Raw genomic sequence first — 18,918 nt, forward strand, 5'->3', positions numbered from 1 at the left:
AGTCTTGCGCCTCGTCGATGGGGTGTGTGCAGAAAGAGCGCGGATAAATAGGAGGCTCCCTCTTCCCGGCGACACTCGCGTAGCCGGTCGGCCGCCCGCCCGCCCGCCCGGGGTGTCCGCCCGCCCGGTAGCCGGGTGTCAGCCTGGGCAGTAGTTTTGCTTCCTACTAGCTCCGGGATTCGTTTCCAGGCACCCCGTCGGGCGCCCGTGGCCCGGGAAGGGGGCGCAGGAGGAGGCGGGAGACTCGTCTCGGGGCTGCTAGGCCCGGCAGCAGGGTTGATGGCCCGGGCCGTCCCGGGCAGCGGCGCCAGCTCCCTGCCACTGCTCCTGGCCCTCGCCCTGGGTAAGTGGTCGCTGGAGACCCAGGAGGAAAGTCTAGGGTGGAGTCGCAGGGAGGGCGAGCCTTCCGCGCTGGCATTTGGACCCGAGGGGGCCCTGGGGTTGGCAGGGGCGGGTCGAAGAACTTGGAAGACTGGGGTAGCACGAGGTTAAGAATCCGGCACTTGGGCACCTGGGGCTGCACCTGTTGCGGCGGCCCTGGGCGCAGGGGGCGGTCCGAGGGCGGAAGGGATCCCGTGGGCGGGCGCAGAGCGGAGGGCCTGGGCGCCGGTGTTCTTGGGCGTTGCGGCGCGGTGCCCGCGAGCGAGGAGGTGTGGCAGGTGGAGGATTTTGGGAAATCCACCAAAGTGGGAGCCTGGGAGACTAGACCGAAAAGACATCCCCTGGGAAGAAGAGGAAAGGGAACTCCTTGGCTTGAGATGCAGGCCTCCGGGAGTGCGGAGCAGGGTGGAGAGCAGTTTGCCTGGGCGCGTGCCAGAGGGAGGAAGGGGACGACCCCGGAGAGACGAGAGCTGAGGAAGGCCCGAAAATGAATTATTCCACCCCTTTCTTGCTGGCGAAGTTGGGAGGGGCAGGAGGAGGGAGAAAAGATTCAACTTTTGAGACCTGGATCTCCTGTTCCTGATAGGGAAACAAAAGGAAAGGGAGATGACATATTTTTTACTGAGGGCAGTATTGATGAAACACATAGCTGCTTTACTTGGAGTATATTATTTCCTGTTTTAAGGAGAAGTTGCAGAGAGAAAACTTTTCTTCACTTCGAAGGTGAAACTTGGGTGGTTAGGTTAAGGACTACTGGGTGTGGTCGGTCACCTGGTGTGAGGGGACAGTGGCTAGTGGGAGAAGTGATAGGATGCCTGGCCCTCCCGGAGGCTCTCCTCACCTCCTTGGGAGTCAGTGCTGGCAGAGAAAGAGCTGGAACTTCGGATGCTGGGGCAAGTTTATACTGCTGGAAGCAGTGTTCCCCTCACTCTCTAGTATGGGAAGGTAGCAGGTAGATACTTAAGTGGGAAAATCCTACTACTGCAGGGCATCCCCTCTGCATCATGATCATTTGTGCGGGGTGCAGGCAGAGGGACGGGAAACTGGCAATATTTTGTAGTCCTAGCTGGGATGAGGGGTAGGGACATCTGGGCTTGGGGCATCAATGCGAGAGGAGGGGCGTCTCCACAGCTGAAGTGTCTATGTGATGAGGACACTACCTTCCAGCCTGGAAAGGACCAGGCTTTCTCTTATGGAGGAAAAGAGGTGGGATCTAAATGGAAACCTCCATTTGGCTGTGTCCTTGGAATAAGAGAGGTGCCTTAAAGGTGTCACGACCTTGGTCAGAAGTGGATCAGACTTAGATCATGGTTAGAGAGAAAGGACTGATTTACAAACCCCGTAGAGGAAGAGGTCAGAAACAATTTGGAGTGAAGTGGAGCCTGAAGAAGGGCAATGGGCCTGAGAGTTAGGCCTAGAGACTATGCTTTGCCAGCATCACCTGGATGAAGCTGCCATTCTCTTCCTCCTTTTTATCTGGTCTGTCCTACTGTCAAAGAGTTTACTGAAAATCTGCTACAGTCAGCAAGATGCTAGAGTATATGGGAATGGGGGTGGGAGGAGGGCTCAAGAGAGTCCTAAGACATGCTTCTTGCCCTAAAAGATGTTATGTTGAAGTTGGGAATGCAGGACTAACAGATATGAAACAATAGGAGAAAAAGTCATGAAACCGGCGAAAGGAGAGCTCAACAGGGAGGGATGGAGCAGTGGGGAGACTGCATGGAGAACCTGAGTGGGTAGGATTGAAACTTGGCAGGATTTGAGATATCAGTAGTAGGGGAGAGAGGGGGACGAAAGGCAGTAAAAGCATTTAGTAAAGGGTTGGTGATTGGAATGAGATTAATTTCCTGGGGAGACAGGCAGTCAGCCTGCCAGAAAGTAGAACTGATGAGAGGCAGACAAATTATGAAGAGCCAAAAAAGCTAGGTTAAAATATTTTGATATAAATCAATAAACAGTTAATCACACACCATCATAGGCCTTGAATACAGAGTGATATAACACAAGCAATGATTTAAGGAGATAAAGCTGGCAGTGGGGTGCAGTGTGGGAGGAGGGGGGAGGGCCAGAGGACCTGATTGTCTCAGGTATAATCCAGGCACAAGCTAATACAGGACAAGATTAGGGTGATGTGCCAGCAGAAGTGTTATGGTAGAAGTGACTATTTCAGGTTGATGGACGTTCTTCCCTATTTACCATCACACGGTACTTTATTTTTTTTCTCAAAACTTGTCAAAAGGCAGAAATGAAAAAAAAACAAAACAGAATTCTAATCCAGCGCTGTTGTAACTCAGGGTAACCTAAGTGTGCAACTGCCTTGTTGAATGTTTGGTTTAGGGAATTGAATTCAGTCTCTAGACTCCCTAAGAGGCTCCACTCCTTGCAAAATGCCAAAGGATGTAATTTGTTGACCTCAGTGTTTCCATTAAATGGTCCTACTTACTTTTAAGTCTCATTCCTAATTTAAGTCACATGTTATCTTATTTACTTCTTGAAAAGAATGTGAGCAACGGCTGTGTGATGTTCTAGGTGTGTGTGCGCGTGCGTGTGTATCTATGTCACAGTGAAAGTGCCTTGAGAGCTGGTACTGAGCAGACGTTGAGGCCTGGTTCCAGCTTCTGCCATTCTGTGACTTGAGATGTCTCTAAGTTACAATTCTCTGGGCATTGTTTTTCTCATTTATAAAATAAACGAGTTGCTTTAGATGAGACTAAGGTGCTTACCAACTTGACATTCTGCTGATCTTTAATGAACATTTCTACTGGGAATTTAAGAGAAAATTTTTTTACAGTAATATTTAACTTCCATTTACTTGTAATGGGTCTTTGTTTCCTGTAAACTTTACCTTAACAAAGAGAACCATGGATGCTTGCTTGTTTGATAAATATGGTAAAGGGGCAATAACTTTGTTTAAAGTTTTTTTTTTAAATCTTGAAGAAATTGGACTCCCTATTTATTCTGTTTTTAAATTTCTCCCTCTCATCCAATTGCTATAACAAACTAAAGCTAAAATCATAACTAGTGAAAAAGGGAAAAAAACGTTTCTTTTTAAAAAAATGAGTGAGTTTTAAGGTCAAAAATATGTTCCCCTCCTTATTAAAATCTAAACCAGTAATATATGTAAGTTGGTTTTTTAAGTTCTTCTTGAGGATATGAATGTATTCATGATGTAATATCTAGGTTTCAAGTTGTAAAGCAAGTAGGCGGCAGCAGGTAAAATTCTCATTGTACAAAGGAAGTAGCTGAAGCCCCATACAGTGAAGATTTTAGAATGTGCCTCTTCAGATATGCTTTTGGGCTTAGAAGAGCATTAGGAGTTTTTTTCCTCTTCAAAAACCCCAGGTTTCGCAGGCCACACTTGCATATTACCAAGTGTTACAAATCACATTTTGCTATTGCACCATTCTCAGTTGTTGTGTGGAAATTCCCAAATAATTCTGGAAGAAAGATCCCAATAATGCAGACAAGCTTTGTAGTGCCCACTGAAGGTGGCCCTGCTGAGGCTTGGCCTGCAAATATCTGTGCTGAGGTCAAAGGTGCCCAGGACAGAGAGTCCATGTGTCTGTCCACACCCCTGGCACTGCCCCATCTCTGTTGAGACTGCTCACCCCAGTACCCTGTGCTCCTGAAATCCATGGAGAGCCCAGTGGGAAAGCCTCATCTTGTTTTTTTCTCACCCTCTAATAGTAATCAACTCATGAATGAATGTCACTAGGAGGCTGAGGGGACAGTCAGAGAAACAGCACCAAACTGTTGTCCGGGTCACTCTTCTAATCCATGAACCATGCTTGTCAACTTCTCTTCTAGAATTAGTTTCTTCCCAGGAGGGTCCAAATAAGCCAGAATCTGGACTGCATGCAGTTTAGGCTTAAGCCACGATCCTGATACACTTCTAAAACTGCAGACGAACCCCTGGATCCACAAAGAATCCATATTCCAGTTGGTCAAGAGTCCGCCAAAGTAAAATTTAAGAGGAAAGTCATCTGATTAAAACGACTATGCTTTGTACTGCTAATGACTGCAGTTTGCCCAGCCATATCTGTGTCTTAAAAGAGGAATCTTGGTAGCCCAAATGAATCTATAATTGCTAGATTTTAAAGAAATGAGGAGATTTTTTAGATGGTTGGAGAGAGATTGGGTATTTAATCTTAATTTACATCAGTTAGGTAGTAACCTACTTCGATTATCAGCAAGATCAAGTCAAATAGCAAAGAAGTACTTTTATTCATTCTTTACATTTTTTTGAGGATATGTAGTATATTATTTACCTGACCTGTAGACCAGAAGCACTGATTCCGAAACAGTGACAAAATGTATAACAATGTTTGTGTTCAGCCTTCTTATTTCAAAGTGTCTCCGTTGGTTGTATAACAGGATGAGTTACTAATATAGCATTTCTCTCTTTGCAACACCATGGATTTACTCATTCCATTAGCCTTATGTTTGAGATGCTGAGATGTATAAAGAGTTCCTGGCACATAGTGGGAGCTGAAAACATATTAGTTAATTGAATGAGTGAATGCAAGTGACTGTTTGTGACAATGCCCAGGCATTAAAGGGACAGCAGGTTCAGTAAAGAAAACAGTTCTATGTCTTGTTGGCAAAACATGCCCACTACTCAGAGATGATGTAGAAGGATGTGTTTCTTCATCTCTTCTTACTTGGGACTTGCTTCCCATCTCGATAGAGATCCTTTCACAGACGGACTTTTGTTTGGCAAGTAGTAAGTCTACTTCTGTTTCTCATGTTCGGTAATGCTACCTATCTCTCATATATTTGGTTCATATATTTGGTTCTCCCCCATATTTGAATGGGGGAGACAGTGGGAGATAGGACACTAAAGTATAGTACAATGACATATCACTGTATTTAAGGGGAACCCAGTTCTCCTGACTTATTTTAAAAGCATTTAAGTTCATTCTAGCAGTCTCCTACCGTCTTTGCTTTCTCTGCTGCCTACCCATACATCTGTGGCACCCCAGGCACTGGCTATACCTCACGTTCTTGGACTCTTGGCTCTTCATTCCAGCCAGTAAACCTGCCTACTCATATCCCAGGCCCAGGCCATCCCAGCTGGTAGTGAACAGTTGGCATTGATCAGACCAGGTGTTTTCCTTTGGTCTGTGCCTAGAATCACTTTGGCCATCCTACTCTGACCCTATCCTTAAATGAACCTGAACCTGTGGGTGACTCCTGCACTTTCCTGGACTGCTTGCAACACTATGACACTTAGGGCACACTCCTTAGGGCAAATGGAGAGAGGTGACCTTGCTTTACATTCCCCCTGATTGGACCTGTAGGCCTATTCCTGAGGAGTAAAAAGAGCATATCCTGCATCAACGTGATGTTGTAGTCAAGAGTGTAGACTCTGAGCCAGACCATCTAGGCATGACTCCCCGGTTCCTGTGATTTACCAACTCCTCAATCTTGGACAAATCTCTTAAACCCTCTTGGCCTCAGTTTCTTCATCTGTAAAAGCTGACAGCAATAGAACCAAGACTATTATGTGGACTAAGTGAGTTACTACATAAAGCACTTAAACTGTGTCTGGAGCATAGTTAAGTTCTGGATTAACATGAGCTGTTATAATGGATAATCGGAAAGCACAGAAGAAATCATTTATTTAAAAAATTTGGATTTTTAAATTCTGGGTACTTCTGAAATGTAATCAGGGTCTACCAACTGGTGGAAAAACTTCCCCTTGCCTTTATTTCTCAAATTCCATCTCCCACTAGTTATGAAATAGGCAATAGATAAAAATTCTCAAGAGTTCTCTTTTGGCTGGCTTTGACAGGAAGGAACAAATGTAAGAAATGCCACTGCGAAAGCAAAGTGCTTATCTGTTTCTAAAAAAAAAGTCTATAGATTCTTCTTCAACTGCCAATTTTGATCCTAGTTTTATGCAGTGAAAAGCTTTCCAGCACTTTCCTCACATGGATACCAAAACCCAACATCTTAAGGTGAATCAGATAAAAAGTGAGCCTTCGCTAGCAGAGAAAAATGAAATATTTACAAGATAATTTTAATACTTTTAATCTCATCAAAATGGGGTTGTCTCATTTATTGGGGTTATGCAAATAATTGCCTTAACTAAAAAGAAATAAACTGTCATTTTGGAAGAATGAATGATGATGCAATGTCAAAGTTCATTTCTAAATGTCAGACAAATGGAAAATAAACAAGTTGTTTTAGAAAAGTTGTCTAATGACAAAATATATCTTTTTAGATTTTAAGGAGCAGACAGCCATGCATAAATATTCAGTTTTTCCGTGATAATTGTCTTGTAACATTGAGAAAGTTACTTACTCTCCCTGTGCTGCATTTTCTTATGTATAGAATGATAATAGTGATAATAGTACCTATCATCTAGGGACACAGGAGTGTTTTGAGGATAAAATGGGATAATGCAGGAAAAGATTTTAGTAGAATAGTTGGCTAGAAAATGCTCAATATTTATGACTATTCTTAACTTTGTGAATATGTAGATAACTTCTAAGTATTTCATAGGTGTGTCTAAAAAGGAGAAATAGAATCATTGTGGTCATTTAAGCCAGCTGGAGTGTGTCTGTACTTTGATCAAAGGAAATTGCTGTAATATTCACCGCTAGAAGTCTTGACGTAAACCTTGTAATTCCAGCATGTGCCCATGCGCATGCTTTCCTAGCTGCCCCAATCAGAAACTAGAACTGTTTTCCAGCATCTGTTTATATTCCATCTTTAATGTCTTTGAATTTGCTAACAATGACTTATTTTAGACAGCTCCTCACTGAGATGGCGGCTGTACCTCCTATTCCGGAGTAGGCTGACCTGATAGAATGAGATTTGCTCATGACATTGAGCTATTGACTACCACCATCGGCAAAACGGCAACTTATCCAAAAGCAAGAATTTATCCCGAACCACTGTGGCATAGTGTTGGGTCGGTTGTTGGGAAGTACAGTCTTTATTTCTAAAACAGGTAATAATGAGGAAGACATAGCTAAGTATTTGTACTATTTTAAAGTGTGTCTAATACTGTGTTTAGCATTAAGGAGAGCTGTCCAAGTCACTGTCTTTCCAAAAAGAGTTTGTATTATATTGGGTATAAATGTTCATTAGAAATGAAACACCGTATAGTAAGTAGTTCAATACTTAACGGAGTTTAAATTACCTAGTACAGACTAAACATCTCAGAGAAGGAGAATTTATTATGGGCTGAAGTGATTGTGAAAAAAATATCACCAAGGAAACAGGGAATTGAGTTAGCTTTTCCATGATGGTGGTAGAGGGAAAAAAATGGGAGAAAAATTAGAAGGTGGATAAACTAATTATTTTTCTTTTTTTGGTGAAGCAGAGAGTGAGCAGACTCAAAGCATAGAACAAAGAGTTGATTTTGTGTGGTATTGAGGGAAATATTGACTGGATAAGGACTCGTTTTTCAGGATGAGGACATTAGGCAGGATCCTGAAATTTTGAATTTTTAAATTTTTTTTGCCGATGAGTGTCCTGGTTGTCATGCCTTTGGCTCTTCGGTCCTGAAGCGTTTGCTGGAGAAAACAACTCATCCCTGGCCACCAACACCCCTATCCCACAGGCAGTGTAACCTACACCCTCCCCCAGGATCCTGAATTCTTAATGCAGTGACGTCTTTGCAGGATTTCCTAGGAATTGGAGCTAGGAGGTTTTCTAATTTACATACATTTATGCTTTTAATTATATGTCAAGACCTTATTTTAAAATATTATATGGTCTCCTACCTGAGGAGCCTGTTTTAATTCTGTGGAAATGTCTAGACTCCATTTTTACTGGAGGCCCTATAGCTTGGTGAAGAGCTAAGTACAGATCAGAGGCTGACCTGAGTGGTTTGCTTCAAGGTTCCTAACCATGTACTGCTAGGTTTTCTAAGGCTGGAGGTGGCTCATAACCAGGGGGTAGCCCCACACCCATCTTAGAGTAGCAGTGTCACCTGGAGAAAGAGACTTAATCCAAGAGGACAGATTCAGGGAACTGGCTCATGACCACATAACACTTAGAGAGAGAGGAAACTAAATGGGAATGAACTTTATTTTTCTCACAGAAGACCTCACTTTATTCTATGACAGCTCCATTCTCTACCATTAAGGGCATCATTTTGTCCCTAACTCATGTTGGAAGGACTCCTTCTCGGGAGTGCAATAATAATGGTTAATGGGTAGCTACTGTGATATTTTCAATAGGGGAATTATACAGGGAGTACAGTGGTTTTAAGATTGGTTTTACCTAGCTCAGAAAGCCTGGACCAGGCAATGGAGAGAAAGGAATAAATATTTCTAAGCAACAATTTATATGAATGACTTGTCTAAGTAACAAAAAAAGTATTAAAGCTGTTTCCAACACTGTTAACCTGGGAGAGAACAAGAATTTATGGTGCCATATGTGAAAGAGAACTTCCTTTTTCTGGTAAGGATGTGAACTGCTTTTGAGACATTCAAAAGTCTTATGAGCATTTGGAAATATGGATGTTGACTTCAAATTAGAGCAGTGGACCCCAGACCTGATTGTTCTTCCAAGAAAAGCAAAAAGTACAGATTATTAGGCCTCTCTGCAGACCTACTAAAGTCTGGTTGACATGTCCCTATGAATCTAAATTTTTAAAGACTTTTCAGGAGAAGAAACAAATTTTCCTTATGGAATAACTACAAATAATAGAGGTGGATACTTCCCCCTCTAAGAGGTAGAGCTTAATTCCTTGACCTCGTTGAGTGTAGGCTGGATTTGGTGACTCGCTTCCAGAGAATAGAATATGAAAAGGAAAAAAAATAAATAACCTTACAGTGTAAAAATCTGGTGAACACTACCTTAACCAAGTGGTCAGGGTAAATGTCATCAAAGATGCCAAATTCCTAAGAGTTTTGACACATAAAAAGGACATTAATGGAAAATTGATGAAGTCAGAATGTAGTCTTGAGTTTAGTCAATAGTAATCTACCAATGCTGGTTCTTAATTTTGATAAATGTACCACAGTAGTGAAAGATGATAATATTAGAGGAAATGAAAGTGGGTGAGGGGTGTACAGGAATGCTGTGTACTTTGCAACTTTTCTGTAAATCTAAAATTATTACAAAATAAAAAAAAATTACAAAAAAGACTCTACAGGAAATTTTAATGGCCACCCAGTTTGGACAATCATCTGGTTAGAAAATAGGGCTGAAAATATAAATGCATCATTTAGCCAATTATAATTTCAGGCTCTAGCACAGTGCCTAGCACACAGTAAACCCTCAGTACATATTTGTTCCAACACTAAGTCTATGGGTATTTCGTGAGATCAAATGGCATTATAAAAAAGAAGACCAAGGCAACATCATAGATAGAAAGTAGAATGGTGGTTGCCAGGGATTGGGGGAGTGGGAAATGGGGAGTTAGTGGGTATGGAGTCTCAGTTTTGTGAGATAAAAAGAATTCTGGAGATCAGGTGGTTATGGTTGTACAACAGTATAAATGTACTTAATATCATTGAACGGTATATTTATAAATGGTTAAGATAGTAAGTTTTATGTTATATATATTTTACCACAATAAAAATGATCAGAAGAAAAAGAGGACTGAAAGTAGAGTGTTGATGGCACTCATATATGGTGTAGGTGTCAGAAAAGTAACTGGCAGAGCTGAGTGAAAAGAAAGGAAAGGATAAGTCAAGAAGCCAAGAGAGGGTGATTTTTAGATGGAAGATTTGGGAAGATCAACCATATCAAATACTGTGGAGATGGACGAGGCTGAGGCTCAGGAGGAGGTCACTGGTGAGTGAGCTCTGAAGAAATCATTGATGCTCTGGAAAGACAAGAGACAGGAGATTGATGGGGAAGCCAAAGACACACACACACACGCATACACACACACACACACACACACACACACATAACTGAAAGGATAGAAGGATAGAGGTCAGGGTGGTGGGTAGAAAAGAGAAAGTTTTGGTTATGAGAGTCAATTTCAAATCGTTGAAAAGGTGACCCAGAAAAGGTTTCCTCTGTGTAGTTCAGAGTGTACAACTTGGATTAATGAACTAACATTCCTGGAAGACAGCTCTCACATTAATTTAGGAAATTTTCTCCCAAGTAGAGCTCTGAAAAAATGGAATCAGCTGCCTTGGGATGCGGTGATCTTCCCATGCCTGGGCATGTCTGTGGTCTGGATTGCATTCACAGGAGGCTGTGTAGAGGTGATTCCTAGGTGAGGTAGGAGTTGGACCAAATGACCACCAAAGGTTCTTATGACTCCATGAATTATAGACGCTACTATAAAGTTACTTCACTTTGGGGGTACTTTGGAGGTTGGTACTGTCAGCTGACTTCTCTGCAAGGAGAAGACGCAGGACAGATGGAGACCTGGGGAGCTAATGGTAAAGAATTTTGAAAAAGAAAATCACTTGAGTGACTTCACTCCCACCCGGCCCAAAGTGTATTCCACCATGTCTTTTCCTGAATAGAAATATCAAGGTTAACATCACCAATAATGCCAGGTAGATATCATGTACCCCTCATACGATGTGATGAGAGGACATCTTGGGACGCAGTATCAATCCCTTGCCCCAGGCTCAGTTTTTGCCTTAAAGACGCTGCACTCTTTATATTTTACCAACTATTAAGATAATAGTTATGACCTGGGATCCTGCTGTGATGGGGAAAAACCCTAGCATAACTATAATTGATTATTTTGCAAAATTTTCAAATGCTATTATTTCAGGAGACAAATTTCTAACATTGCAAATTTCTAACATCCTATGATAGGAAACTTCTGTGAGAAGATTCTCTACTTGTTTTTAGATAAATGATAGTTATCCTGTAATAGAGGGTAAGAAGAACAAAATGTGATTTAGATGCCAGGTGAAACGATACACTTTTCATTTGCCTTCGCAGAAGGGTAGCAAAAGAAATGCACCCCGTTCTTTCCTAACGATTTCTACCCAACAGCATTCACCACTATTAAATACTTCTTGATTTCTAGATTAGTCAGCTGCTTTATTCAGGATGTGGTGAACAGACACTGAAATTTCAACTGGAAACGTGGTGTGACTATTTCTTAATGAGTCATGTTCATAGGTCACACAAGAAAAATCAATTGAATTATTTCACAGTCACACCACACACATCAAGAAGGCCCTTGTTTCTTTTCTTTTTTAAAAATCTTTATTGGAGTATAATTGCTTTACAATGGTGTGCTAGTTTCTGCTTTACAACAAAATGAATCAGTTATACATATACATATGTTCCCATATCTCTTCCCTCTTGCGTCTCCCTCCCTCCCACCCTCCCTAATCCACCCCTCTAGGTGGTCACAAAGCACCGAGCTGATCTCCCAGGTCCTTGTTTCTTGATACTTCTCTGTATAATTCTTCACTCCAGCTGGACATCTTTACTTTGTCCCCCAAAACACACTCAACTCATTTCTACGTCATTGCCTTTGGTCCAGTTTAGTTTCCAACTTCTTTTGTGAAAGTTTTCCCTAGAATTTCTTCAGCTTAACATTGCCTCTTTTTGGAATTCTATTAGAATTTATTTTCTTTATACCTGGCAATTATACTGTCTGATATTGATTGATTGATGTTTCTGGTCTCTGCAAATGGTTTGATCAATAAAGATAATAATGGGTTAAAGTTAAGTTGGCTTGAGTTATCCTAACTCATTTTAAAGGCTTAAATTCTGGGGCTTTTTCAGGTTGGGAGAGCATCTACTCTGACACCCTATGTTCTTTTCTTTACCATTATTAAAGTTTGATGAGTGTTTCCTCATGGGTCAGAGGCTGTGTTATCGCTGGATCCAGAAGCCAACTCCACTATTCCTCCTCACTTTGCACTCAGATAATCCTCCTTGATAACAAATTGTTCTTTTTCCATGGTTCCTTTTGCCTCCTCTCTTTGAACTATTATGGAAATTCAGTGATCCCAGAGCTTTTCATTTAAAGCGCTACAATGTCTGACTGTCTGGTCCGGCCTTATCATAAAGGGATAGAATTCAAAACGTCAAGTTTTGACAACTGATGGTTTCTAAGAAACTAGCTCTAGGTTGCTATAGGGTTCCCATTCAATTTAGTCATTGTTGTCACAGATTTAATAACGGTCATGGCAAAAATAAAATGGTGGATTTACTGGCAAAGGCATTATCGTGGTGTTGACAACTTTCAGATATATGAGTTAATTTATGTATGACAGGTTGTTAAATTACTTCCCTCTCTGGGCTTTAAAAGTATAAGAATGTGGAGTTCTTTTATGAGTTAAAAAAATGTTATCCATCATTCTAAGCCCTTCTTAAACACCAAGATATTGTTTATACCATTTGGAATAGAATTCTTTTTGGAGGCGGCGGAAGGAGGTCATATTCTACTCTCCTGATTTTGAATGGACATAAACTATTTGTGAAGACTCTCTTATTTTTTCTCCACCCTTGTCTTGGCCTCCCCTCCTGGCTCTGAAAATCTGGAAACGTGTCTTTCAGTTTTGTACAATAGGCAGTCCTCCAGGTGGTGTGATTTGAGAGACCTTAGAAAAATCCCTCCTTGTCCTGGAACAAGGCTCCCCCAAGGTGTCCTGATGCCCCAAATCCTCACTGTACTGGGACACAGAATCGTGCACTTCTTAAGGGCCTTTCAACTACCTCCCCTGTCCCTTGATCAGCTCTCCACTCATACCAGCTTGCCCCTCTTTTGGGACTTCGAGGCCGTGTCCCAGGGCATGTGTTCTGGTCTCTCACTCACCAAGGGGCCGGAGATTGGGGGAGGCAGCACCCAGTGGGGAAAATTTTGTCCAAAAGAAAATGGGTGATGGAAGTGACTGGGGCAGGGAAATTCCTCCTTCATTCTTTCTTCTGTGAGCAGCTTCAAGACGCAGTTCCTTTCTGAACCTTTTACATGGCCCTTGGATGAGTGAATGTGTCACTCATTTCGGTGTCTTTGTGGCTCACTCTGGAGCTGCACCCAGCGTGATGGGTACACACATTGCATTGCTTTGCCTCCTTCTCTGCTTGCTTCCCTTTTTCTCATTCTCATGGCCCAGAGCTCGTACCTCCCCAATAAAGTGATAACCCCTTAATCTGTGTCTCAGGCTCTGCTTTCCAGAAGACCCAGGTTGAGGCACTTGATTCTAGAGTATTTCTGTTGAGTTAAGCAATTTCTCTCCTTGCAGGTCTGCTTTGAAAGTAAATACATTTAGAAAGGGAAACCTATGAAGAAATTATGTTCTATTAGGGGAAATGTTAAAGCAGTAGGAGGATACTGGTTTATAGGAGGGGAAAAGACAACAACAAAAAAGACAGAAAAGGAGTTAAAAAAAGATGAAGGAGAACATCAACGTCAAACTTAATCTATTTCACACTTTTTTACTCAGCCACCCATAAGCTCAATGTTAAACAGCATTTCCACCACTTAATATATTTTTTCAACTCCATTTTAGACATGTCCTCTTTTTGGACATAGAAAATACTTTTTGTGTATAGTATGTACACTCAAGATTCTGATTTTCTTTTTGACAATAAAGATACATTGGGAAATTCCCCAGATGCTTATAGTTTTTACTCCTAACGTTGATTTAAATTTTAAAATTTTGTTAACTTTATTTTCCAGAAATTAAAATTAGATTTCTAATCAAATATAAGCCATTTGACTGTTCAATAGTATCATCTAAGATCTGACTTTATCTGTTATATTTGTATCACTGAATCACTTCACTAACCAACTGAATCAGTAACTCCCAACTGACATAAACACCATGCTGAGTACTGGCAGAACTGTGCTGAAAATATAAAGAACCATACATGCAGAAGATGGCATATTTCTATTAAGCAGTTGAGGTGTATTAATGTCAAATTTCTTTTTAAAAACACTGGAAAAAAGCAGCATGTGGAAAGGCCATCATACAGATTTTCCTCATTGAACACATATGTATAAGTGTACTATAGAAGTATAGTATGTATGTGTATTTATCTTTTGTAGTTTGTTTCATAAGCATATTTTATACACAAGTCAAATCACATCATAAATGTAGAAATTTGTCAATATTCATTAATGAGAGTTGAGAATCTAAATGAGTAATAAGAATTCTTTTTTACTTCTGTTCTCTTAGAGCTGCTATTCTGTTGAGTGCCTATCTTGTGCCAGGCATTACTGGGGTTAATAATTCATAATTTACTTTTTGCACTTTCTTTAAACAGATAGTTAAATCGTTACCATGTAAGTTATATATTATGGGCCTCAGTTTACAGATGGGGACCCTGAAGTTCAATGCTGAGTAACTTAATCTTATCACAAAGCTGGTGATTAAAAGGTACATTCAGGATTCAAGTACAGCTCCATTTGACTTCAAATATCCTTTTCCTATTAACCTATACTGCTTCCCTCTAATATAAATGAAATAGCAGAGATCTGACTGTGAAATATTCTTCTAATTTCTGCTTATATTCATAAATTGACATTCTCTGTTGATTTACAGTTGAATTGTCTAATGGGACATGGAGTGTGGTTTGATTCCTAAAATAAGATTGATGTGATGTCATAGGAAATCACTGGATTTAGTAAACACAAGTAGAAGTTAGGGTACCTAAGAAGATATCCTAAGTTATCAGAATATAATGTATGGACATTTTGCGATAATGTTATGTTTATTTAAAAAATATAAAATGTACTTGGCTCTAAAAATGGAAAGTTCAGCTCAGAGATGAGGCAAATACAACATATATGACTGTTTAGGTTGGTCACATTTGATCTTTTTAAGTAGTTGATCCAGCTGGTGTATGACTTACCTCAGCGTTAGCAGTAACTTTGAGACAGTGGGTCATGCTCCTTGTCAAGCTGTGTCTCTTTGAATGCTTGTATTGTTCCCAATGACTTCATTCTCCGTGATGGCTGATGGGGATAATACTTTTAATACATTCTGTAATTTTTAATTTGAGAATCTCAAAGTGCATAAAAGTAAATGGAGCTTTGACTCACTAAAGTAGAATTGGGTTTCTTTTCCTTTTGGTCTTTAATTTTATGAGTGGAGTTGGTATTTAAAAACCAACCCCAGAGAACATGGGGACACGTGTATGCATATGGCTGCTTTGTTGTACAACAGAAACTAACACAGTATTGTGAAGCAATTATATTCCAATAAAGATCTATTACAAAATAATAAAATAAAATAAAATAAAATGTTCCACTAAAAAAAAAAGAAAAAAAAAAACAACCCCAGAAATAGGAACTCAATATCCAGTCACTTAGCAAATGCAGCTAATCTAACATTATTTTGTTTTATTTTGTTTTTATTCCTTGAATGCACCTGAGAATTCTGCAGGTCATGCGCAGCAGGGAGGCATGGATAATAGGCGGAATGAAAGAATAAGAAAACAAAGAGATTGTGAAATATTTGGATGACAGGTAAAATTTAACACAATAACATTTAAAATGGACAAGTACAAAATCATTTCTCAGATTAAAATGAAACAAAACAGAGCAAAACCAAAAAGAACAAAAAAGCCACTAATACACTGCTTTCCGACAGTATAAGTGGTTTAAGAGCTTCTATGTATTCTAAGCAGAATAAAACCCCTGTATTTAATAGAATAGTTAAAAAGGGCTGATATGCTATGGAGCTGCATTATCAGGAATATGGTGCCCGCAATGTGAGAGCTGAGAGCCCCACCCTATTCTGTCTTTGCCAAACCATGTAAAATGGCCCTGTATTTTAACCTTGTTTTTAAGGAGGATGTCAAGGCTTATGAGAGGTCTTGATGATGTCAGGTAAAATACGGTTGGAGGAACCAGGATGTTTAGCCTGAGGAGGAGAAATCTTTTCAGGAAGACTTGATCTCTGGCTTCAAATATACGAGGATCAGTCACGAGAAAGAGAGATTAGACTTATTCTAGGTGATTCCAATGAGCAGAGTAAAATTATGGGAAGGCAAAAACCAGTTCAACATAAAGAAGCATTTATAGAGCTTTAGAAATAGGTGCTTAATTTTTTTTGAATGAATGAATGATTGTGAGTGAAAGAATGGATGAATGGTCTCATTGGAATGTGATGCCTTAGAAGGGAGTGAAGTCTCTGTGCTGAAATTTTAAAGGTGAACTCTCCCAGGGGATGTTTTTAGGGGAGCTGAGGGTTGGTAGGAGATTTGAATACCTCTAAGGTTCTTACTAATTCTGAAATTTAATATAATTTGTGACTCTTTTGAATGAAGATCTTATGTTTTCCGTATCTAAGTTTGGAGAGAATTGCAATGGTTCTCAACCAATGTAATTTCTCCCCCAAGGAAGCACTTGGCAAGGTCTGGGGACAGTTTTGATTGTAACATCTCAGTGGTAGGTGGAGGAAGGGAGGGGGATGCTACTGGCATTTTGTGGGTAAAAGCCAGGGATACTGCTAGTCATAGTACAATGCACAGCATCCCACAGCAAAGATTTATCCAGTCCAAACGCCAGTAATGTGGAAGCTGAGAAACACGTTAGATGTTTCCCACTCGTTTTAACCAGAACTTGGATTTCCTTGAGCAATGAGGTCAGATGTATTGAATATAAAATACATTTAAGCTCTTATTTTCCAAAGACTTTCCATTCACTCAAAATAGAGTTATACTTGCCAGAATTACTAACTCTGACTGCAAAGAACTACATCGCACTTGCAGAAGTGGCCCTGCCTTTTGGGCTAAACTGTCCAACCTCTCCGCTCTGTCATTAATTCATCCTTTGCCTCTCTCCTGTACCTTTGGCATCTTCCTGTCAATGATCTTTCATAATAAAACAAAAGCAAAATAACTCTCTTTTTTTTCTGTACATATTGACTAATCTTAACCCCCCTCCCTTTCTCAGTTCAACATCTGTGAAGAGTAATCTCCAATTATTTGCACAGCTTTCATACCATTACTATTTCTTTAGCAAGAAATTGCTAGTGCTTTTTGGTTGTCAAATCTACTGCATATATTTCAGTTCTTATCTTTAATTCTCCATCAGTTTTTATACAGTTGACCAAATGCTTCTAGAAAACCTCTCTTCTTAGTTCTGTGGCTCTTTTTTTTTTTTTTTTTGCGGTATGCGGGCCTCTCACTGTTGTGGCCTCTCCCGTTGCGGAGCACAGGCTCCGGATGCGCAGGCTCAGCGGCCATGGCTCACGGGCCCAGCCGCTCCGCGGCATGTGGGATCTTCCCGGACCGGGGCACGAACCCGTGTCCCCTGCATCGGCAGGCGGACTCTCAACCACTGCGCCACCAGGGAAGCCCTGTGGCTCTTCTTGATCCCTTGAGGGCTCTTCTCTTTCTGCCCCTCTATTATATTGATTTTTTTCAGTATTCTATCCATAATCAGCTTTCTCTTTTCACATGGCTCTTTCTAACAGATCAATATGTGTGGCGTTAAGTACCAGTTTATTTCTCATAACTCCGAAATGTAGAACTCGTAGCTATGACTTCACTCCACAGCTCCAGATCTAATATCCATTTACTGTCTCTAAATGAGACACAGTCATCTCAAATTCAGAGTGTCTAAAACTGATTTTTTTTCCATGCCTGTCTTAGTCAGTTTGGGCTGCTTTAATAAAATAACATAGACTTGTAACAACATTGGCTTGTAAACAACAAACATTTATTTTTCACAGTGCTGGAGGCTGATAAGTTCCAGATGAAGGGTCTAGTAGATTCAATGTCTGGTGAGAGCCTGCTTCCTTGTTCATAGACAGCCATCTTTCTGCTGTGTCCTCACATGGCAGAAGGGGCAAGGGAGCTCTGTGAGGTGTCTTTTACAAGGGTCCTGATCCCATACACGAGGTCTCCACCCTCACAGCCTAATCACCTCCCAAAGGCCCATCACATCCCATTAGGGATTAGGTTTCAACAAGAAATTCAGTCTACGGTAATCCTCAACCTGTTTGTCTTCTTGTATACCTTATATTTGTGATTGGTACCACAATCCAGACATTCACTCTAGTTACAAACTCCGGAGTCATCCTAGACTCCCTTTTCCTTATCTCCCACTCTAGCCCATTAGTCACCAAGTCTTTTTTTGTATTTCACTTTGTGAATATCTCTCGCATTCATTTCTTCTTCTCCATACGGATTTGTGTGCTACCGCCTCATTTAGGTATGTCTGAAATCACCTGTATTTGTATTAAAGCAGACTTTTCAAACTGAAAGAAAAGAAGATGATCATGTTGCTTCTCACTTAAAACTTTTCAATGACCCCATTTTAGCGACATAACAGAACTCAAAGTAACTAACGTGGCTCTTAGGCCATTTGTGACCTACCAGCCCTCCAGTCTCCTCTTCCATCACAAGCCCCAATCACCCTCCAAGTGAACTAGACAAGTTATTCATGCCATGTCTTTTTATAAGTTGTCCCTTTTATTTAGAATGACCTGGTTCATTACAATTTTATTTATCCTTTTCTTAAAAATTAATTCTCTTTTTAATAAAGTAATAAATATACACAAAATTTAAAAAATCGAATAGTACTAAAAAGTTTATAATGATGAATAGCAGATCTTTGTACCTGCCTTCCTGCCTCTTCACCGCCCTAGAATCAACCACTTTTGACTCCTTCAGGTGCCTCTTCTGTGT

At 40.6% G+C, this 18,918-nt stretch overlaps 1 protein-coding gene across 1 annotated transcript in view; it reads left to right on the forward strand.

The window, feature by feature from the left end:
• Positions 1-279: 279 nt before the first annotated feature.
• Positions 280-18,918, forward strand: part of BTC (betacellulin) — a 35,739-nt gene continuing 17,100 nt past the window's right edge. Inside the window, exon 1 of the mRNA XM_065878158.1 lies at positions 280-343. Coding sequence (XP_065734230.1) covers positions 280-343 — 64 coding nt within the window. The remainder of the gene's footprint in view (positions 344-18,918) is intronic.

This window comes from Phocoena phocoena, chromosome 5 (assembly GCF_963924675.1).
Source record: "Phocoena phocoena chromosome 5, mPhoPho1.1, whole genome shotgun sequence".
NCBI classification, from domain to species: Eukaryota; Metazoa; Chordata; class Mammalia; order Artiodactyla; family Phocoenidae; genus Phocoena; species Phocoena phocoena.